Genomic DNA, 21,627 nt, shown 5'->3' on the forward strand with positions numbered 1-21,627 from the left:
GGCGACGCTAGAGGCTTCAGGCTGAACATTTAGAGTTCACGCTACGGGCCACCTCGCTTGAACTGGAATCTCGTTACGTGACGAGTTTAACGCATCTCAACTCAAGCCCTGTTCAGTGGGAAAAAGTCGCACCATCGGCTTTAGTCGAGACTCGCAGCGGAAGCCAGATATTGAAAAGCCTTCATTCCGAAGTGTGGGTAGGGCTGAGTCGGGACGAGAAAAGGATCGACCTGATGTGATGTTGATCATACACGTTTATTGCCAAGAATCTGCTCGAGTCGTAGATCTAGTCACAACTGAAGCGAGAAAAGCAAATAAGTCACAACCAACAGAGCTGAAAAGATACTCCGATTAATCAAGCGATATCATGAGAGGGGCACTCCTGTTTTTGACGATTCGTATAAGCAAAAGGTTCATTTTGCAAAGTCCCCACGGACAATGTCTCATCATCGTGGTCTTTTCCGACTAAAACGAACAGATGGTCTAACCAGAAGCCCTGCCCCTTGCTCGCAGCTGCAATATCGCCAGCTCGTTTCTGGGCTGTTGTCACCAACGAATGTCGTGGGATTCTCCGTTAGTGTGTTCCAGAACTGGGATAGACCGATAGGCGGATGCAACGGATCTTACCCGTTGATGCAGATATGTGCCGGGTCCTCCTTGTTAATATTGGCTGACAATCGCATGCGCACCAACAGTCATCCTGTACCTCCGATAGGCCCGAAACCATGAACGAGAGCAGCCATTTCGCGTACCTGTTGGTTCTGCAGGCGAATCCTTGTGATCGGCTGCAGTCAGCCGATAGATTCTGCAGCGGAACAAGGGAGCTGACTCGATCTTGTGTTTGCTTTGCCCTTCGAGACTCTGTAGCCAAGAGGACTATTGTTACGCTTTGATCCAGCTCATCAGCTCATGTTTGTAAATCGCTTCAATTATTAAAAGATTTATATGTAATGTAGTGACTCGCATACATGTCCTGTCAGTCCATCTTCCTAACTCGGACCTAATGCTTATGAACGCAAGTGCCGCGCTTTCGAAGCTTGGCCGCATCGGCCTTGGCTCTCTCTGACAGCGTGTTGGCGTTGAAGCCGCCGATAGTTCGACGGGCGAGCTTAGCGCTGGTCTTGTCGTCGTTAGGGAACTTGGCCTTGACGCCAAAGTTCTGTCCGTCAGCCACATAAACCACCTCACCGCCGACCATGGTAAGGAGGACCTTCTGGCGGCCGAGTTTGGACTCGGGGACCTTGAAGAAGTTGTTTTCGAGGATGATGATGTCGGCGAGCTTGCCTACCTCAAGAGAGCCGATCTGCTTGTCGGCGCGGAGGAAACGGGCGCCGTTGATGGTGATGGATTGAAGAGCGGAGGTACGGGAGATTCCGCTGCCAGGGAACTTCCCGTCGAAGGGAGGGCCTTGGGATGCGGGGGAGTTGGGGTTCTGAGGATCACCAGAGCGGGTGACCGCGACCTTGAGTGCAAGGAACTCATCAAGAGGATCAATCTGTTTCTGTTAAACATGTCTCAGACGTGAAAAAATGGCGACACTTACAGGCCAATCGCTTCCATAAACAAGAGGTCGACCCGCCTTCTCAATCTCAGCCCAAGCCTGAAGATTGTCCTTTCGGTAGTCGGCGAGCGACTTGAACGTGTTAGGGATGTAGAATGAGCTAAGCTGCGCCCACTGGTAACTGACGATGGGATCGACCTTGAGCTTAGCAAAGCGAGGCCAGTCCTTCTCATGCGACAATTCATCGTGGGCGAGGCCGAGCCGGAAATCCTTGCGGGGGTACTTCTTGCGGAACGACTCGGCAGCATTGAGACCAACACGGACGGCAAGATCACCGTCGACGTGCAATTGAGCATCGAAACCAGCAAGGAAGAGAAGCTCGAGGGTCTTGGTGAGAATAGCAGGATTCCAGTAGGGGTCATTGAGGGACTTCTTATCGGGGGCCCATTTGCCGTCGAGGTCGGAGCTGTTGACGGGTGCCCAGTACGGATCAATCAGAGCAGCGGTGTTGGCAGGGTAAGTGATGACACCGTCGATGAAGGCCTTGATCGCCTGCCACTTGAGTGTGGGCTTGGGACCAATGGCCTTATTATCATGCCAAGGAGTCAGCTTCTTGACAACGTTGTTGACGAGCGCGGGAACACCGTCAATTGACTTAGGCGCTTCAATGCGGTAGTCAAAGTACGCGCGCGCAGAGAGACCATCCTCAGCCTTGATGGTGCTGAAGAGAGTGTGATGTTCTTCACCAGCAGCGGCTTCCTGGAAGGTGGTAATACCAGCCTCGCGAAGAAGCTTGAGAGCAGCGCGACCAGCCTGGACGTTCTCCTCGGCGGTGGGAGGAGGAGGACCAGCGAGGAGGGCAGAGGCGCCATCTGAGAGAGCACCCGAGGGCTCTTGGCTACCAGGAAGACGAACAATCTTGCCATCGGAGGGGTCCTTTGTGCTTGAGTCGATGTCGGAGAGCTCGAGGGCGCGTGAATTGGCGAGAACGGTATGGTAGTCGCTGGATCGAATGATGATGGGTCGCTTGGTGTTGAGCTTGTCAAGCTGCTTCTTTCCAACATTTCCGCTCTTCTCAACAAGACCAGCATAGTCCATATTGACAACCTCAAGCCAGTCATCATCCGTCTTATCAGTCTCGCCATCAATGCAGCCCTGGATATGCTCTATAACATCCTCAATTGGCAGCGTCTGGTAGCTCAAATCGCACTTGAGAAGAAACAGACCACCAGAGAGAACGTGCATGTGCGAGTCGACAAGACCAGGCATGGCCATCTTTCCCTTGAGATCAATGACCTTTGTGTTCTTGCCAATGTACTTGTCGGCAGATTTCTTGCTGCCAACGTACTCAATCTTTCCGCCGCGCACAGCGAGAGCCGATGCATGTCCGTTGGACGGACACATAGTGTAGATCTCGCCATTGACGAAGACTACATCCGCGGGCTTGACGACGGGCTTTACAGCGCTCGCCGTAGCGAGAAGCGCGCTGACGCAAAGAGTGAGAAGACCACGAGCCATGATTGAAGATGTCGATGATGGTGATCCCCTTCAATTGAGAGCCTAACATGAGCGACGTAAGATTGGTATAAGTACATTACTCAATGGTCCCTGCACCACAAGCTAACATGGGGGTCTCCCAGCGGAGAGTTCGGCTAGAAGACCACTGTTATATTCCATGTCCAAAGAGGGTCAGAAGGCCGGATTCCATGGTGCAGGGACTATGGGAGCTCGTGGTGATTCCGGCGGCTGCATCGCCTGTAAATGGCTAAGCCCAGCGGGTGCTTCCCCCCAAACAGATAAGTGGACACCAACAGATCATGGTTAGTAATGAATCTATAATGGTAACTTACTGCAGGGTCTAAATCCCTCAGAACTATTGATCCCTTTCATCCCACTGCCTCTGCGTGATTCGCTGCATTGTTTACGACGATGAGATGGTGCTGGTGGGATGCTGATGTTGCGACTCTTTACCTACGAACAGCATAGTCGTATGGGATATGATTTCTGTGGCGAAAACTCTCACGGGTCTAGATTTGAAGACTAGACGTTTGCGAATGACTGATTCGAGTACGATGTGTCGTGAGGCGCGTTGTAGAGTTTGAGCTACATCTAAGGTTAACTAATAAGTTAAGGTTGCGGGTATGTAGATCCACGTGAATGACACTCGTGATACGACATCACTGACATTAACTTTCTCGCACGCGATCAACAACTACAATTACGACTCTGGATATAAACAAAGTTCCCAGATATAATACCGTCGCGCCTCTATTAGCCCGAAACATCATCATTATGTAAGTTACAACTAATCGCAATTTGCAGATCCTATCCCATCAAAGTCTCATAGCCATTCTCCATCATAACATCCATCCAATACACATCCTGCTTCTCCTCGTCCATGCAAGACCACGTCTTTTTGACAAGCGTCAACATCTGGCGAATAGGCTTTGCCGCTAAAATATTTTCAAAAGCAGAAAGACGTGAAATGATCGTTTTTCTTGCTTGCAAAACATCAAGACCAGCCAGAGGCACTCTGAACCTTGTGCTGGTCGCGATGCTTGCCACGGGAGGTTGTTGTAAATTCGAGATCCCGCAGTATGATCTATTCAAAGACATCTCGCTGCAGATACTCACGAACAGCAGTGGTTGAATAGAACGGCTTCTAGATGTTGTTGGGATATCCTTGACCAGGTCCAGCACGTGAAGAGCTAGACACGTCAGCCACGTATCTGCCAGGGTTCTATCATCTGGGTAGTTATTCGCAGCATCTGGAGACCCTGACTGGAAGGCTTGGTTATTTGGGCTTCCAGATTGTATGTAAGGTACTAGAAGATCGGGAAAGTTGCGATACAACTGAAGCAAGCCCGTACATCTATAAGCTTCAGCAATACTGACCAGATGGTTTGCCGGAGTCATGTCGTCGCCAGCATCGACAATGTCGTTCTCTGTCGGTAGCCGAATTGCGCACAACTCAGAATGCAGCTGTTCCGAGGCAAGCATAGCTTCTTGAGCACGCTGGATATCCTCCTGAGAAACAAACCGCCGTGAACGAATCCTCTTGCGTTCCTTTCGTACAAGACTTCCCACTTTGGCGACGAGTTCTTGAACTTCGATGCCAATTCCTGTCTGCGGATGAGGCATACGTGGTTCCTGCAAATCAAGACATTCTGGAGGTGCTGGTTGAGGCTGAGCATGTCTTGTGCTTGGATCCACGTCCGTGACGAAGGAAAGCAGCATTTTCCAGTAAACAAGAGAGTTGTAGAAGAAGAATTCCTTCTTCTTGTCGGCGACTGCTAGGGCGTCGCCGCGTGCTTCGGCGGACTGAACCATTCGGGATAGAACGTCGAATTGCAGCTGGCCAAGACTACTGGGATCATGCCATGAAAGACTCATCCCCAACATGACCAAGGCTAACAGAGATGAGGTCTCAAGTTGAGCGATCTTGGCTTCTCGAGATAGGCAGATCATGGCTTGGTCCCTAAGTTGGCGACCGACTGGTGCGAAATTTGGTGATACTTCAGATAGACAAGCAGCTGCCATGCTTTGCGTGATGTAGTAAAGTGATTGAGATCCAGACCACATATTCGAGATGGTAGTTCGGTACGGGTTCATCGGGCTGTCATAGCAAGACATCATTCCACAAACCTCTTTAAAGTAGTACTCTACCAAAACAGACGAATAGTCCTGGAGGGCATGCGCCAAAGGCATCTCACCAACAGTCTCGACGGTTTGGTTTTGAGGCTCCTGCCTAGTCAAGGCTTGTGAGGTCGGTCGTGCTGGCGGAATCGGCTGTGTTGGACTAATGGTAGCGACAGGCCAAAGTCTCTCATCAGTGGACCCTTGACCTATGGTATCAGGTGTCTGTCCAAGCGCCTGTTCCGGATATAGCTGCAACACGTCATCCGGGAATTGCATGAGAGGCAAAGCTGTATCTAGCGTTTCCTGGCCTTGTGTATCGACACATCCGGGATTCATAGCGTCGTTGAGTTGATCCATAAGTTCCGGGTCATAGAAATTGTTAACAAACTGCTCGGCCGGCTGAGTCTGATAAGGCACATATGCCGAGCTCGGCTGCGGCTCAGCAGTGACATCGCTCCTAGGGGTTTCCGCAACATCCTTCGGAGACTTGGATCCAGCTTTCCATCGCAGCGGCTTTTGATACCCAGGACATGGGATACCTAGTCTCACACAGCGCGAACACGCAGGCTTGGATTCATCGCATTTGAGCTATTTAGGGGTCAGGCAAGGTTCGGATGAGCGGGAGGGGTAGGCATACTCTCTTGGATTTGCAGACGGCACAGCCAGTGCGTGATCTGGTGATTGTTTTTGGTGCTGGTGCGTATGATGAGGACAGCATGACGACCCGTTTGGATGTATCCGCGTTGACGAGTGGAGATGGCCAGGTGCAGATAGATGGAGTGATGTGGAGTTATGAGGGGCTGTCATCACGTGATGATACTAGTGTCCGGATATGGGACTCGGCTTCAGCCTCGAGGTAACATTCCAGCGTGTAAACCATTGTGTACTATAATGCTATGAACTAATTCCTAATAATGCTGTCTATGAGTTATGGGTTGGTTCGGCGACCCAGAGGACAATCAAAAAGCATATATGTTTCGTGATGAACTACTAGTTCTAAAGTGGAACTCAGCCTAGATATATCCGTCCCCTAAGTCTCCAAGACATCTCGGCTTTCCTAAGCAAGCCTGTCTCATTGTAATATTACTAAAATCGTACATCATCTGATCGAGAATTCCTTCTCTTATCTTTTCCAGCTCACTTCATATCCGATCCGAAGCAATGGATAATATTCCCAAGGAAATCGCCATCGCATATCGTTCCCGAGACTCACGATGCTCCACCAATCCTTACCAAACTCGGTACGAATTAGAGAAGGAAATCAATACCATAAACGGAAGTCCTAAGCAAATGCTATGCTATGGCTACGGCACAGGATCACGGCTACTGTCACCTGGCCTTGGTTATCTGAAGACATGTTTGCCGAGGGGCCCGGGTTTCACTTCACCTATGTTTTGCGAAGGGAGCCCACGCTTTGATGTTTCTCCAGCATCGAATTCTTATCAATCATGGCTGTTATACCAAGTTCTTCTTTCAAGGTGGCTCTCGTACAGATGAAGCCAAAGGTCAGCGACCAACATACAATTCTTTTATTTGACTGACACTTACATGTTTAATAGCCCCTTGATGCTGAACATAACTTTGCACATGCTGCCGAGCAGATCCGTATCGCTGCTGATCAAGGTGCTGCACTAGCGGTACTGCCAGAATACCATCTTACAGGATGGGTCCCCGAAGAGCCATCTTTCGCACTCTCCCCTGAGGACGCTGGTAAATATCGAAAGAAATACCAAGACCTCGCCGCCGAGATTCATATCAATATTTGTGCTGGCACATTTGTTTCCCAAGCCCCTAAACCTGATGATCAACAAAATGCTGATGCCCGACCCACGTTGTTGAATACGTCGGACTTCATCGACCACAACGGAAACCTCCTTGGCACTTACACAAAGACCAACCTCTGGATACCAGAGCGACATACGTTAACGTCCTTTGTCGACCATGCTAGAAATATCTCCAAAGATGATTACGCTGCCCCCAATCCCCACCAAGTCATCGACACCCCTCTCGGCCGAGTCGGTATCCTCGTCTGCTGGGATCTTGCCTTCCCAGAAGCCTTCAGACAGCTCGTTCTCGCGGGCGCCAAGATCATTATAATTCCTTCGTACTGGACGGCGCTTGATATGTGCAAAGATGGTCTTGCATATAACGCCGACTGCGAGAGGATGTTCATCCAGTCTGCCCTGGTAACCAGGGCATTCGAGAACACCGCCGCTGTTATTTATTGCAATGCTGGTGGACCGGCGGCAGAGGGTTTCTTCGGCTGCAGTCAAGTTGCACTACCCATTGTTGGAACAGTGCCTGGGAGCTTTACCGATGGCGAGGAGGCTATGCGTATCTTGGATGTCGATATGAGGACGGTGGATATTGCGGAACGTAATTACCAGATCCGACAGGACTTGGCCAGGGAGGATTGGCATTATGGCTACCTCAAGAACACGGTCGCAAGGCTATAGGATGTAATACTCGATACTTATTTAGTGCGTTAATATCAGTTGCGTCTCAACCCCTTTCGCCTGTACCAAGCAGGCAACCAGAGAAGAAGTCAAATTCTCCATGGAAGCAATCACCCACTGGCAAGATTGCTAATAATTACTATCCCAAAGATCAAGGGTGCTCTTGTTACATGCATATCACTAAAGGTCAGGTCGACGGCAGCGGTCATGTCATATCTCAAAAATAAATTGGTAAAGTATTACAGTCTGCCCATGTCGCAATAGCCTCGAGCAAGATACAGCTTTTAATAGAATGACAAAATCCCACGCTCCTTAACTAAACCAATGCCAATACATCAGATCGCTACCCAACATCCTAGCATCGCGATACAGTAATCCCACGAAGTACGATTATTCATCGCGCTTCGAGGTTGAGCTAGAGGAAATTTCTTTAGGGCCCCTCTGTGACACTGTATCTGTCACAGGCAATTCTTCCCCCAGAATGCACTCAAGCTTGGGTCCCTCGTAAGACTTTCTCTTTCCCAACCAAAGAGCTGTTACGAAGACAATGAAAATTCCCAATACAGCTGTCACGTAGTCTAAATCTGTTAGCTTCCGACTTTGCTTGTTGGCCAGATTGACTTACTCATGGTTGATACGTTGATGGGAATTGCAGGAGGGAAGCAAAAGAACTGTTTAAGTTATATCAGCATCAGTCAAAGCGATCTTAAACTTTGTCATCGTGGGAGAACTTACTACAGAAGTGACAGCAACAAAGATAACTGCAGTGTAGTTCGCGATGTAGCCTTTAACGCGACCGAGAGAAAACTCGGGAGGCTGCGAAAGCACCATTTGTCGGCCTCGAATCAAAAGGATAAGCACAGGTGCTGCATACGAGAGGTTGAGGAATAGTGTGCAGCTTGCGATGTAAGCATTGAAAGCAACCTCGGGGCCTTTGGGTGCATTAGTGGTAAGAAGCAAATGGTGCAGGAGAGAAACATACCCAGATAAAGAAGTCCAAAGAGAAGGTTGAAAACAGCCTGCACGACAATAGCCCGAACAGGAACGTTAAGCTTAGGATGAAGATGCGAGAGACTTCACCATGTTAGCTATGTTCGGCAGAGGGCTAAGATTATGCTTACTATCTGGAAAAAGGAGTACCGCCATCTCGTGCCATGGCCCAGATAAGACGACTGCCAGAGGTAACACAACCATTGGCACCGTTGACGAAACACAAGGCAACAGCAACAGTGAGTACGGTTGCAGCAGCTCGGCTGTTAGTCGCTTGCAGTATCATCTCGGTAAGGGGGCTCTGTGTAGGCGATGCAAGGAGCAGATCAAGATCGACGAAGCAAAATAGCATGACGATGATGAAGAAAATTCCGCTGAGGACAGTTAGATAGAGATTCTGGAAGGGACCTGTCAGAACTTACGTCGTGCCTCCAACGAGGACTGCAGCAACCATAGCTTGGGGGGCATCCTTGGACGGTCGAGGCATTTCTTCGGTCATGTGTGCCACGGCATCCCAGCTGCAGCGTGTTAGCTATGCCTGGTAGAAATCAGTGCATTACTTAGTACTTACCCAATGAAGCTCAGAGCTGACTGTAGCAGTCCAAGCATCCAAGCCGTGCCATCACTCCATCCAGTGGTATTGGAGAAGTTGGTAAATACGAACTCGGCGTCGGTCTTCGGAGAGGTAGCGAGAAGGACGATGCTGATCACGATGACGCTGAGCAAAGACCAGTACACTAAGGAGGGTCAGTTTAGATAGCGGTTTGTCTGTGGCTCGACTTACAAGCGCCCTCGTTCCATCGGTTTAGGATAGGATAGGCAAAGATGTTCAAGAACACGCCAACAATAGACACAGCGACGAACATCAAGTACGTGCCCCACTGGGTGATTTCGTAGCTACCTCCGGAGCCGACGACAGCTGCAGCAGCCAGAAATCGAGCTATAACATGTGAGCAATTGTTTTCTTGATGATCATAAATATATACCTCCGAAGTAGGCTGCAGTTGTGTTGAGAGTCAACCAGCCTGCAATATTTGTCCATCCTACGAGGAAGCTCTGTTACAATTAGCGATATGCATAAAAAGTAGTATTAGTATATCTTACGTTGATACCCTTCCATTTCTTCGATGAAAGAGCAAAGGAATAGTGATATTGTCCTCCAGCTGTAGGATATAGAGACGCCAATTCTCCAACACTTGCAGCCAAGCAAATATTACAAAGAACGCAGAAAATGAAGCCATAGACGAAACTAACAGAGCCGCCCGATGGCATTACTAGACCTATTGATCCAGCAAGAGAAATCCATGTACTGCACTCAATTAGCGACTTTCATGTGACACGATGGGACTTCTTACTTGAGAATGGCAAAAGCCATGCCGATCATAGTGATCTTTGAGAACCTCTTCTGGAGGTGACCCTCCTGGACCGGTGCATCGCTCGCCATACTTGCTACTGTCAATTACGGTAGACTATAGACGAAAGGGAACAGAGATGAGGTTTAAGCTTTTACCCCAGACCAGATATAAAAAGCTGAACGTTTGTCTTATCGCGCGATGGTTGGTAACTTACTCGCGACGGGCGCCCAATTAGCGGGTAATGAGCCCTCCGCCTCCGCGTTGCGGGGGAAATTGATCAAATGATGGGCTAGACCGTAAGCGGTAAGCAATAGCTTAGGAAAACTGGCATGAGGCGTATTTTTAGGTTCCATTGTCCCGTATTTCTCGGCAGATAAGGCTGCGAGATAACGGGACACCCCTGTTCTAGAATCGGAATCATGGGTGGAAAGGGGGGTTGAAAAGGAGAGGATGAGGTGATGATAGGAGAAGGAATTCTAATTGATATTGATAAGATGTAGATTGGTATTCCTAAGGATAGTACGGAGTATTCAGTATATGATACTTCTCCAAAGAATAGCATACATTTATAGTTAATTCTCTGATGGTCGTTCCATACAGTGCAGGGTAGACGGGAACGCACTCATCAATCAGCTCCAACATTGAAGTGCGTAAGCTACCAAGGTCCTCGTGCTTTGGAACGACAGTGTAAGATAAATAAATATAGGCTCGCTGTTTTTTATTTGTAGAGACTTAGTATAGGTACACCCAGGTTGTTCTAGTTTTTAGTCCTTGTATTGTCACCCAACATGCCTTTTCATCACTCAACAACTATCCTTTTGCTACTGCAGACACTCCAAGCTGTGTCCTGTTTCTTCATGCCTGAAAGTAGATGACTACTAAGAATTTATAAGAGTATTCGTGTCTTACTAGAAGTAGAAGCATTCTGGTATATAATTTATCTTCGTTTACGAGATTGATGCTGTGTAGAGCTCTTGTATCTACATCTCGTAAACTTTCAACAAAGCAGACACGAAGCCTCCATAAGTTTTGAATATCATCCCGAGTAAAAGCGTAACTACAGGCATTCCGGAACGTGATTCTCTGTAATTGAATCTCTCAATTCTTATTCCCAGAGTTTTTCTTAGATGCCTCGACCCTTTCCTCGATCTTAGAAATCTTCGCAGTCAGTAGGAGGCTTGGGTATGAGAGTACTTAGACATACCACGCTTTTCGAAGGAGAGGAGCTGGCATCTTGAGTCCATGCACCAGCGTGGGCAACCAGAATATCCTGATCTTTTTTATAGTTGTGCTTGACGGGATCCAGAGCCATATTGAAACAAAAGGCGCAATCAAAGAGGTATATTTGATAAGAAACTCGTAGTTTTAATGATTTAAGCAGCAGAGGGCAGAGGATAACTTCAGAGTTGTATTCAAGCTTGTCACCATGATCAACATCCTATATAGTGAACAATTGAAATCATCCTGCCATGAAGCTACTCTCTAGATTATAGGCCTATCTCTGCTATGCTTGGTTACGAAGCCACACAACAGCCCTAACGCTGCTCAGAAACCTATCGTAATCTTTGGCATTGCTAATTCTGGAAAAGCCAAACTTTCTTGATCATGTGGCAAACAGATCTATTGATGATTGACAGATTGCCCCAAAACCAGGCCGCCTCATCAGTGTCATCACAGCCTCTGTCTCACTCAAGCACCAGCAGAACGGCACCCATATGATATTTGGTAGTTTGTTTTATCTAGATTGGGAAGTTCCAAACTTTCAATTCCCGGAACTTGAGACGAAATGTGTAACAGAGTGGCAGTAGCCTTTTCAGCAGATTGACCTGAGTAATCAGATTACGAGGAGTTTCCCCTGAATATCGGGAGTTAGCTGCAGGGAAAAATAAGGCTGCCGAAGTAGCCACAATAATTCATTGGAATTACCCGACAAGGCATGGTGTGCGACTTGCCACTTTGGCCAGCTGTCACCGAGTGAGACGAGCCGTTGGCATTGTAAGTGAATATGGCTTGGAAACGTCCTCAGCGATTAGCAGAAATTTGATATAAAGGTTTGGAGTTACCATATTTGGCCTAGTTCAGTTTGGGGGTTGAAAGAGTAACAATGTCATCACCTCTTGTCCAATTGACGACCCAAGACAAGGGTTACTCGAATCTTACCTGATACTAGCAGAGCATGGCGTGTTGATTGCTTTTTTGTTGAGGTAAGAGGATAGAATCAAGAATGGAAGACCGTATGCTCAGTTTGCCCTTGCGTGTTTCTTTATATTCGGATGCGCAGTGTAACTTTAAACTTGTGTCAGTCAAGAGCCAGTCTCTGCGGATACCCGTTACCAGACTTCTAGTTTATTTGCATAGTTCCACAACGACTAATGGCTCCGCGAGAAATAGTCTTTGCCCCAGAACCTGCTCCCCGAGCTGCTAGACTGTCAGACAAAGCAGTGGACGAGCACAAAGAGCTGATTGGTGATCTATACTGGACCCAAGATTGGACTCGCGACCAAGTAATCAACTACCTACAAACAAATCTGAGTTTCACCATATCGTGAGTATATCGCTCTCCATGTAATGTCTCTGCTGACATTGCTGTGCGTAGCAAAGATCAGTTCTCAAAAGCAACGAGACGTTGGGGTTTCAACAAGCAGCCCCGAGGAGGCCGCTCTATCCAACGATCGCCGAATGAGACGGCCAGTCAAAGCACGCCTAGCGAAGCTGCCAGTAACGAGCCATCCTGTACGACCACCGTGGATGGCTCTACGGACCAAGGGCTCATACTTACAAATGAGTCAAGCAAACGTCCAAGAAGTGGCGCAAGCTCCAGCAGTCGCAGGAGTTATATCACAGCCCATGGGACATCTTCACCTCTTCCTCGCCGCCCACTGAAGCGACCGAAACCCAGAAGCGAGTCAGGCGACAACACTGCAGAAATCCCATCCTACGCGCAACTGAATTTCGCTACTGACAGCGACTTCACGTTTACCCCATCGGCCATAGAATCGAGTCCACGCTGTCAGTATATGTACGATGACAAGCTGTCGGCAGAATATCTATCTTGTTATCGCTGCACCAAAGCTTTCAGCTACTACTGCAAGATCTCAATTCCTTTTCAATACAAAGCGCCTTCGGCCAAACAGCGACGCGCCAGGATGCTCGACATGGCAAGGACTGCCAAAAAACGAAGAACCTGTGAGATCGTGAGGGTGATGATGGAGTCTGAGCTCAAGATGAACAATGATCGTCTGATTGGAGAGGAACCTAACCCTTGCCCGTCCAATGAGGATGAGATGTGTCCCATGCAATCCTTCCTATTCCATCGCCACCTTGCGCAGATCTATGTGCATACAAGCGGAGGTACCAGTCTAGTACAGAAACATCTTGATAAAGCCAGAGACTTTACAAAGGTTTTCGACCCACTTGGTCCAGAATCGATAGACCTTTGGACATTGCTCCTTCTTCAAGGAAAGAAAGATCACGATATTCCAGAGAGCCTGTTGAATTCACTCAAATGGGAAAAATAATTGTTCGCATCGGATATGGAGCGTTGTCTTGCCAACTGTTGGCGCACCCTGAGTGGTCCCTATCGCCTCTAGCCTTCCCAGGCTATATAAAGAGAAACTCAAGGGGATGAAGCCGACTGAAATGAGCGATTTGGCTCTTCAAAAAAGCCCACTCTGTCTTTGGAAGTATTCCAGCTTCCTATTCACCTACCTTTGGAAGCAGATATAACTGGAACGGGAATGCCCTCTTCCTTGTGGTCAAAGCCTTCCTACAATATCAGCGGCACACTTCTTGATGATCGTGAGTAGGATCATCGCTCAAAGGTCGCTGCGTTTCTCTGAGCCCAAATTTAGTTCACTGAAACATCAGCCCTTAGAAAATCCACTTTGTTGTGAAATTATTCAAGCGATTCTTTATGATAGCTTACTCACACCAGATCATGTCAAAAGAGAGTTTGTAACACAATTTGTTGAGCATTACTCATGGTTTCCGCCAGCCGCTCGCAATGATGACCTCGCTAGAGAAGTTCAGACTTATCAAATGGAAGTACTCAAATCAGTATTGGACACCAGAAGCAGCCGCTCAGCAACTCCTACTTCTGCTCCACTGAAGGAGGTGGTAGCTTTAAAATCAAATTTCAGCAAAATTCGACGTGCATCTATTGATAATAAGTTTCTGGGCTGGCTGATACAGCAGCGCGAGCAATTAGCCTCTCCCAACCAGAGAGATACTATCATATATGTCGAAGGGGGCCGATATCTGCCGTCTTTCGGTTCTTCTAGTATTTCATCTTATTTGAAAACATCTCTATCTTCCCATCACATATACTTGAATGCTTTGAATGGGAACCCTACTATCGCCAGATCCTTGGCGTCTCGGTCTTCACGCTCTTCTCAAGTGTCAGGCTCAAGCTCACTTCAAAGGTTCAAAGCAGCAGCGCTCAGCAGAAAAGACCAGTCAGCTTCAACGCCGGGGCTGGGATTACATGACCTCATCCGACATTGGGAGGACGAGGAACTCTCGTGGGATGATTATTTCCAGGCACTGGGGAGCTCCGATTTTAGGCGGGGTTTGAAATCGACTATGCCAACTTTGGTGGAGGAGGAAGAAGGAAAGTCAACAATAAGGGGGAGGATAGGGAGGTTGCTTAAAGGTAAAGGTAAAGCAGACGCAGTTGGCTTAGAATAGTCTTCAACGGCCTTAGCAAATTATTACTGCATCAATTAGAATAGAGCCCTAATAAAACACATCGACGGAGATAAGATGAGGCTTCAAGAGTGACATATTCTAGAATTTCGAAGTTTAAAGCTCTCACGACCTTCCAGGCTTGTCAAATTGAACTTCTGTTTCACTCAGTTCGACAGACAGGAATAATCTTTAGTAAAATCCCAAACGAGGCTTGTTAATTTTGGTAAACATTGTGTCTCCTCAGACTAAAGAAATATTCTAAGTGAATAAGGTTTCTCTATTTACAATTTGTGGATACTGAAGGCCTTATGAACATACCTGCATTGGCATGGGATTACCATTCGCTATTGAAGAATCATGATTTGATATTATCGCTAGTTATGCATCTAATTAATTTAAGGTTATAGAAAGTAGGAAATAGTAAATCATTGAGTCGATGAAGTGTCCGTCTTGGTAACTTCGACTGTCGTTATCATAGTCTTTGTGATACCACTATGAAACTGGCCCCTGTATGCTGCATTGCCACCACTCTCATCACTTGACCTCCCCTCAATCTCAGTCTGCACTGTCGTCTTGTTCATCACTCCAGAAGGGCTGGCTATCCTATCTCGAAGCTCATACTCCTGTTGACCAATGTTGATTGCCTTTTGACTACTGGTCTCATCATCGCCCCTTTTACCACTGGACAAGACATGCCAGTTCTTACCACTGCGCATTGTAGCGCTTCTCAGAGTACCACGACCATAATTCGTGTTGCCTGTTGTTGGTGTCTTCTTGGAGTTCTTGCCATAGGTGCTGCCAAGGAAGCTTCGGAACAACGGCCGCAGACAGGGTAGACTGCCTGCGATGATACCGACGTTGAGCTCAACACTGGTCCAGATTGTGATGTTGCGAGAGTCCCATAGCCAGTCACCAAGTTTTCCGTAATTGGTGACGTATCCAAGCTTGGTAAAGGCAGCGGCGCAGGCAAAGACACCAAGACTAAGAATGCCAATAAGGGTTACCCGTGTACGGAAGTGCACGTTGAGTTTCCAAAGCATGGGTGTTGGGATGATAATAGCGAAGAGGAGATCAGTCAAGATATTAAACGCGGAGTTCGTGTACGAGAGTGATTGTAATGTCTTTTGTGACCAGCATTTCGACGGTACGGTTGGATCCCAGAGGACACGGATGTCTGTACATTGAAAGATGACAGTCTACAGTAGAGAATATTAGCCGTCCGAACTGAACGTCATCGTAGATGCATGACTTACAAAGAAACATCCAATCGTGTAGATTGACATGAAGATCATAATAGACAGAATCAACCATTTGTAGAACTTGGTGGACGCAATTCGAAGGAGGGCGCACCCGACGGACAATTTGACTATGCAGATTGCTATCAAGAAAATGGGCTGACTTATGAAGTTCAACTTCATTCCTGTCATGTAGACATCTGGGTCAACATCGCCAATGTGCTTTCCACCACCGTAAGCAAGCTGTGCGAAGATTACGCCTTGACCTGCCCAGGATAATGCGATGGTGAATATCATGAAGGCATCCTAGGCGCAGACGATTAGAAAGATTCAGGGCTTGGCACAGGAGCAGTGGGAGTAAAAAAGGGAGATAAACGAGATGAGGCATTGATGCAACTTACATCCCAACCAATGTTGCGAATCATAAACAACCGCACATAAACGCGAGCCAAAACAACAATAGTCGCCAGAGTAATCACCAGAACCGTAGAAGCAAGAATATCGACCGCTCCATTCTCGTTGGGATTAGAAGGGAGCTGAGCCTGAGGATCCATGATGGCCGAGGGAAGGATGTACAAAGACCCAAGAACTTGGGACGATGGAGAAGGGGCAAGATAATAAGAAAAGAAACACGCACGAGAGAGGGGGCAGCCAGGGGGTCGTCTATCGATCCTTTACGTCGTGTGCACCACGTTTTCGACAGGGTGTTTTGCGAGCTAGAACACAAAATTTCCACTTACCAGGAAATCAAGTCGAAGAGTATGCATATTGCCTCGGCTGCGAGTCCACTAGAAGCCATCTGTCATTGCTTTGACGCGGCTGAACTACCAAGTTTAATCAAAGATTCTTCACATCTTTTTGATCTAAAGACGACCCTTGTATTGCCACTGTGACTCCGACGTTCAGGTGTATCTTACGAGTTCCCTAACGGGGAGTCTGACCCTGGCCGGTGGTAATTGGCCTTACCAGGGTTGGATTGATACATCTGCAGGTCCTCTGGATAAAGGATTTATGAAACGCTCAGGTCTCGCTCTTGTTCTGCATTCAGGTTATAGCCGAGGCTAATAGAGAAGGTCGAGTAATATCCGTAGCGACCAATGCGGTGCAGGTCTTGGCGGCCCACCTGCCAAGGTGAGCGAGGGTATCTCGACCTGATTGTATTATATGTGATATGATATGCATCTCGACTATGTGATCTTGCCTGTTTAATCATGTACTTGAATGTAACTCCGCGATCGAAAATGGGTGGGTTAACATCTCTCCTCAAAGTGAAACATCTGGGTGACATCGAGTGATTCGCGAGGGAGATCGACATAACGATCAGCAACAATCTTTTACTAGTCATGCTAGTCTAGTCGCCGGATAAAAGTAGTCAAAACACGAATCTTTGTCCCGTCACTAACGGGAATGTCAATGTTCGTGTCCGAGATGTTATGGATCCCAAATCTCCACTCATCTTAGCACGGAACTGTTCCGGATCATCAACCCTAGTTTCTCCCGGCGCCAAAGCGTCAATCTAGCGCTCACCTACGCTATTACTCCAGCATCCCATAGTCTCCTGAAATCCAGGGCTCTGGAATGTGACAAGAACGTTGGTTCATGGCTTCAGCTGCAGAATCATGCATTTCGCGAGAGAAGACCTACCGTAAGCACTCTATTCCCCTGAATTAAGAATCGTCCGGTGGCGTAGTTGGTTCACCCCTGCAATTCCAATGCTAATGCAAACCCGCTGAGGAGTCCCTAAATCGGATTAGATCTAAGCTATAACTTATCTGGCCGAACGAACCGAACCCCTCCGCCTCGGCAACAAGGGACGGGCTTTTAGGAGCCCACATAAAAGTTCTCTTCTACCGTTGGTTCTAGGGTTTTAGTCAACGACCCTGCCTTCGTCTCGGGGGTATATTCCCGTTAGGGATGTAAGCGTACTCGCTCCAATTGATAGGCCCTAGGTCAAGATCCATGGGCTGGCCCTGAACGATTATGCGTGGTAATCCTTGACCTTGAAATGCAAGAGAAGGGGAAATGTCCAAGGGGATGATACAGTAGTATATAGCTCATCACCTTTCTGCATCCAAGACAGTCTTCACTCACTGGTCCTTCAAGCCAAACACCGGTGCTGCAAAGAAGATCCCTGCCCTTTCTTTCGTCCCTTCTTTCTCTTGTCAAGGTTGCCATCATGCGTGCTGGTTTCATCTCCCTCCTGGCCCTCAACGCCGCTGGTGTTTTGGCTGCCCCCCAAGCCACCACCGTTGACTCCTCCGCACCCGAGGTCACCAACCTCGATGAGCTCGCTGATCTCGCTGCTGCTGCGTATGAGACTGCCCAGGACCTCGCCGGGGATAAGACCAAGCGTGCCAGTACCTGCAACTGGAGCAACGTCCGTGTTCGACGAGAATGGTAAGCTCCCTGTCTTTCCTACACAGCATTTTCTCTAACATCTGCTACAGGGGCACTCTCTCCAAGACGGAGAAGAAGTCTTACATCGACGCTGTCAAGTGTCTCCAGTCCAAACCTTCCAAGTCTCCTGCGTCTTTCGCCGCTGGTGCCAAGACGCGTTTCGATGACTGGGTTGCTGTTCATCTGAACCAGACTCAGATGATCCACTACACTGGTAACTTCCTCACATGGCACCGATACTTCACTTGGCTCTATGAAGAGGCTCTCCGAAATGAGTGTGGCTACAAGGGAACTCAGCCTGTAAGTACACTCACCATGCTACTAAACTACTCTCACTAACACTCTGGTAGTACTGGGACTGGGCTCTTACTGCCCTCAGCGGCCTCAACAAGTCTCCTGTCTTCGATGGCAGTGACCTGTCCCTCTCTGGTGACGGTGAATTCATCCCTAACGAGCCCGATATCATCCTCGGTGCCTCAAGTGGTCTTCCCCCCGTCTACCTTCCCGCTGGCTCTGGCGGCGGCTGTGTCAAGTCTGGTCCTTTCAAGGACATGAAGGTCAATCTGGGCCCTGCTGCCCTTGACCTTCCTGGCGGTGGCGTCGCTGCCAACCCCAACCCTCTGGACTACAATCCTCGTTGCCTGAAGCGCGATCTCAGCGACGCCGTCAACAAGCGCTTCGCTAACGCTACATCTATTCTGAACAATATCCTCAAGCCCAAGACTGTTCTGGACTTCCAGATGCAGATGCAGGGTGTTCCCGGCACTGGTGACATTGGTATTCATGGAGGCGGTCATTACTCTCTCGGTGGTGACCCTGGCCGAGATGTCTTCACTTCTCCCGGTGATCCTGCTTTCTACCTGCACCACTCCATGATTGACCGTGTTTGGTGGATCTGGCAGATGCTTAACCCCAAGGAGCGTGTTAACGGCAAGAATGCCGTCCAGGGCACAAATACTTTCCTCAACATGCCTCCCAGTGCTGAAACTACACTTGATGATTATGTTAACATTGGCTGGGTTGGGCCTGAGCGACAGATCAAGGATCTGATGAGCACGCTTTCTGGACCTTTCTGCTACGTCTACCTGTAAACGAATGCAGAATGGTATCTTGTATATAGCACGTATTCATCTTCATCCGCTAAGCGTTTTAATTATTAGAAAAATAGACTTTAATGCTATCGATTGAGTTCCATCTGTGATCTTCCTCTGGGTTACGTCAGGACCCCAGTAGTTCATCCTCGTTTCCCTGAGATCTTCATCCGCATCTTCCGTAACATCAATCCCACCAAAGACGGGGTCTCGGGTCTCATACGGCTAAATTTGGAGAAGCATCTAGCAGCAGGGTATAGTGGCATGATCGTAAAACCGTCTCTTGGCACCGGGTAAGCGTTCAAGCGAAGCTCGTTCAAGTTCCAGACCCACGGGTTTACTCCATTCCCCCTGATAAGCTCGCTTGGCGGGCATTTTCCCATTTGCAGTTCTGGCTGTAACCATACACCATTTATCGTCGACAAAACTACCAACTGATTCTTGGCACGTGCTGTCATACCCCGGCATTTCTGGTGCATCATGCCATTTACCATCCTGAAAGAGATCACGGGCTGATGCAACCCTTTCCCCGCGAAAACCTTCAGGGTGGTATTCGCTACCCCTGCGGCTTTCCCCTGCATTCAACGAATGTTACCAAGCCGCCGTGGCTTTTACAACCTGGCCCTATATATGTCATCTTATACATAGCGAATTGCGGGTTTTCCGGCTTGTTTGCTCGGAGGAATACTTCCTAGTTTCCCTTGTTCTCGGGAAAAGCGGCCGGCTCGGCGCTATGCTTCCTTGGCATGCTTTTGTACAAACTTTGTTAATATTTGGAAACATCGAAGTCTCTGATTCACGTCTATTGAACTCCTAACCCATCTAAGACTTCCCGTAGTCATAAAATCCTCGCCCGCTCTTAACGCCTAGATTACCTTCATCCAAAAACTTCTGTAAATATTGTCGGGGTGCACTTGGGATATTTCCCCTAGCATCAGCATAATGCTGCTCAATATCCAACACAACATCCAAGCCAACAACATCCATCTGCTCAAAAGGCCCTTTGGGTGTTTTCAGTACTCCCTTGAAAATATCGTCGATTTCTTCTGGTGTTGCAGCGCCTTCTGAAGCTGCGAGGAGGGCTTCTCTCTTGATAGCCGCCCATATTCTGATGTGATTGAATTAGACACCATAGCAAGCGAGTTTTTCGGAGAGCTTACCTGTTGTAGATGTATCCCATTGATGGTGACTTAACATGAAATGGCGAGAAGCCATGGGCTTTGCATTGCTCCATCATCAATGTGATGTATGAAGGGTGGGTTGTTTCATGGCCCATGATTTCGATTTCTAGTCTTTGTTAGCAACATATTTTGCAAGTCGCCTGACGTATGATTCTTACCAGGTGTCTCAGGTGGCCAGTCTACATCCTTTCAGTTACTACAGGTATTTTGCTAGCTTTTGAACACTTACAAGAATGAGCGCTTAGAAAACGACTCTCGTTTCTTAGATTAAGACCCTTCAATATCTCCGAACAGGAATAACTGCTCGAGTTTGACGCAATGATAGTATCTCGTGGAGCTAGTGAATCGAGCTCTGAGATGACTTTCGTCTTGAGCTCGATTTGCTCAGGTACACACTTTTCAGTCAGCCTTGAGCCATTTTTAATATCAGAGTTGCTTACCTCGACTACCAACCAAGCAGCTTGAAGAGCCTCGCGCAAGCTTTCGGGAGAATGAGTTATGATTCTACCCCAGAAAGCATTTCTGTTGCTTGAACTTTGTCGAAACTCCTCAATGGCTTTGATGCTGGCTTGAAGTTGGGCTTCTTGGCCGTCGACCAGATGGACATCGTTTCCTCTACTCGACCACTGAGATATGGTTGTTAGCAAGGAATTCATGAAGGATAAGATAATTGTTGAGGCGATACATACCATGAATGCAAGGCGTCTTCCTTGAGTGCCCGCTCCGATCAAAGTGACCGACGTCCTGGGAGTTACTGTAAGAACCATATTGACAGCATTAAGAAAATGAAGAGGTTTGAAAGCTTGGATGTATCCGACTGAGGAGGAGAGGTTGAAATAGAAGCAAGGAAATAGACGTTCCAGTAGATCTTGCTCAGCAAACGATCGTCATCATTTCGGATCCGGTCTATGATACCCCAGAAGCTAACTTAGTGAGTGGCGAACATTCTCCGCTCCATTTCGACCTCACCAGCGTCATCGGATCCGAGACAAAATCAGGGTAATCGCAACCGAAAATTGTCTCTGAGGTCAGTGGCTGAACTCGCTTGAGTTGGGGTAACTTGATTACTTATTCCGCATCGCGGAAACTTACAGCG

General features: G+C 48.0%; 9 protein-coding genes across 10 annotated transcripts; 3 read left to right on the forward strand and 6 right to left on the reverse strand.

Moving 5' to 3' along the window:
- Positions 1-400: 400 nt before the first annotated feature.
- Positions 401-3,221, reverse strand: FOIG_06559 (amidohydrolase ytcJ-like). Its single transcript, XM_031205661.1, has 2 exons — positions 1,544-3,221; positions 401-1,495 (listed from the first exon to the last, which is right to left on the reverse strand). Exons 1-2 carry the CDS (start codon positions 3,017-3,019, stop codon positions 1,001-1,003), a joined length of 1,971 nt encoding a protein of 656 aa, XP_031064385.1. The 5' UTR covers positions 3,020-3,221; the 3' UTR covers positions 401-1,000.
- A 359-nt stretch (positions 3,222-3,580) lies between these two features.
- On the reverse strand, positions 3,581-5,894 carry FOIG_06560 (uncharacterized protein). Its single transcript, XM_031205662.1, has 2 exons — positions 5,778-5,894; positions 3,581-5,728 (listed from the first exon to the last, which is right to left on the reverse strand). Exons 1-2 carry the CDS (start codon positions 5,856-5,858, stop codon positions 3,827-3,829), a joined length of 1,983 nt encoding a protein of 660 aa, XP_031064386.1. The 5' UTR covers positions 5,859-5,894; the 3' UTR covers positions 3,581-3,826.
- A 612-nt stretch (positions 5,895-6,506) lies between these two features.
- On the forward strand, positions 6,507-7,695 carry FOIG_06561 (uncharacterized protein). Its single transcript, XM_031205663.1, has 2 exons — positions 6,507-6,645; positions 6,700-7,695. Exons 1-2 carry the CDS (start codon positions 6,589-6,591, stop codon positions 7,594-7,596), a joined length of 954 nt encoding a protein of 317 aa, XP_031064387.1. The 5' UTR covers positions 6,507-6,588; the 3' UTR covers positions 7,597-7,695.
- Positions 7,696-7,796: 101 nt separating this feature from the next.
- FOIG_06562 (uncharacterized protein) lies at positions 7,797-10,129 on the reverse strand. The gene is made up of 11 exons (XM_031205664.1): positions 9,942-10,129; positions 9,691-9,895; positions 9,573-9,642; positions 9,371-9,526; positions 9,158-9,323; positions 9,009-9,104; positions 8,718-8,960; positions 8,579-8,670; positions 8,332-8,528; positions 8,222-8,267; positions 7,797-8,174 (listed from the first exon to the last, which is right to left on the reverse strand). The coding sequence occupies exons 1-11, from the start codon at positions 10,028-10,030 to the stop codon at positions 7,987-7,989; spliced, it is 1,548 nt and encodes a 515-aa protein (XP_031064388.1). The 5' UTR covers positions 10,031-10,129; the 3' UTR covers positions 7,797-7,986.
- A 910-nt stretch (positions 10,130-11,039) lies between these two features.
- Positions 11,040-11,253, reverse strand: FOIG_06563 (uncharacterized protein; the record flags this gene model as incomplete). Its single annotated transcript, XM_031205665.1, has 2 exons — positions 11,040-11,099; positions 11,146-11,253. The coding sequence occupies 2 exons, from the start codon at positions 11,251-11,253 to the stop codon at positions 11,040-11,042; spliced, it is 168 nt and encodes a 55-aa protein (XP_031064389.1).
- Positions 11,254-12,313: 1,060 nt separating this feature from the next.
- FOIG_06564 (uncharacterized protein) lies at positions 12,314-13,459 on the forward strand (the record flags this gene model as incomplete). Its single annotated transcript, XM_031205666.1, has 2 exons — positions 12,314-12,486; positions 12,538-13,459. The coding sequence occupies 2 exons, from the start codon at positions 12,314-12,316 to the stop codon at positions 13,457-13,459; spliced, it is 1,095 nt and encodes a 364-aa protein (XP_031064390.1).
- Positions 13,460-14,956: 1,497 nt separating this feature from the next.
- FOIG_06565 (uncharacterized protein) lies at positions 14,957-16,708 on the reverse strand. Of its 2 annotated transcripts, none has more exons than XM_031205668.1 (3): positions 16,603-16,708; positions 15,881-16,168; positions 14,957-15,823 (listed from the first exon to the last, which is right to left on the reverse strand). In XM_031205668.1, exons 1-3 carry the CDS (start codon positions 16,627-16,629, stop codon positions 15,053-15,055), a joined length of 1,086 nt encoding a protein of 361 aa, XP_031064392.1. In that variant the 5' UTR covers positions 16,630-16,708; the 3' UTR covers positions 14,957-15,052. The 2 variants fall into 2 exon arrangements, with proteins under 2 accessions (XP_031064392.1, XP_031064391.1); XM_031205667.1 differs by lacking the exon at positions 16,603-16,708 and adding an exon at positions 16,264-16,576.
- Positions 16,709-17,730: 1,022 nt separating this feature from the next.
- On the forward strand, positions 17,731-19,453 carry FOIG_06566 (tyrosinase). Its single transcript, XM_031205669.1, has 3 exons — positions 17,731-18,259; positions 18,310-18,559; positions 18,610-19,453. Exons 1-3 carry the CDS (start codon positions 18,039-18,041, stop codon positions 19,348-19,350), a joined length of 1,212 nt encoding a protein of 403 aa, XP_031064393.1. The 5' UTR covers positions 17,731-18,038; the 3' UTR covers positions 19,351-19,453.
- Positions 19,454-20,123: 670 nt separating this feature from the next.
- On the reverse strand, positions 20,124-21,298 carry FOIG_06567 (uncharacterized protein; the record flags this gene model as incomplete). Its single annotated transcript, XM_031205670.1, has 6 exons — positions 20,124-20,458; positions 20,511-20,637; positions 20,690-20,710; positions 20,761-20,926; positions 20,972-21,157; positions 21,221-21,298. The coding sequence occupies 6 exons, from the start codon at positions 21,296-21,298 to the stop codon at positions 20,173-20,175; spliced, it is 864 nt and encodes a 287-aa protein (XP_031064394.1). The 3' UTR covers positions 20,124-20,172.
- Positions 21,299-21,627: the final 329 nt, after the last annotated feature.

Source organism: Fusarium odoratissimum, assembly GCF_000260195.1.
Source record: "Fusarium odoratissimum NRRL 54006 unplaced genomic scaffold supercont1.9, whole genome shotgun sequence".
Taxonomy (NCBI): domain Eukaryota; kingdom Fungi; phylum Ascomycota; class Sordariomycetes; order Hypocreales; family Nectriaceae; genus Fusarium; species Fusarium odoratissimum.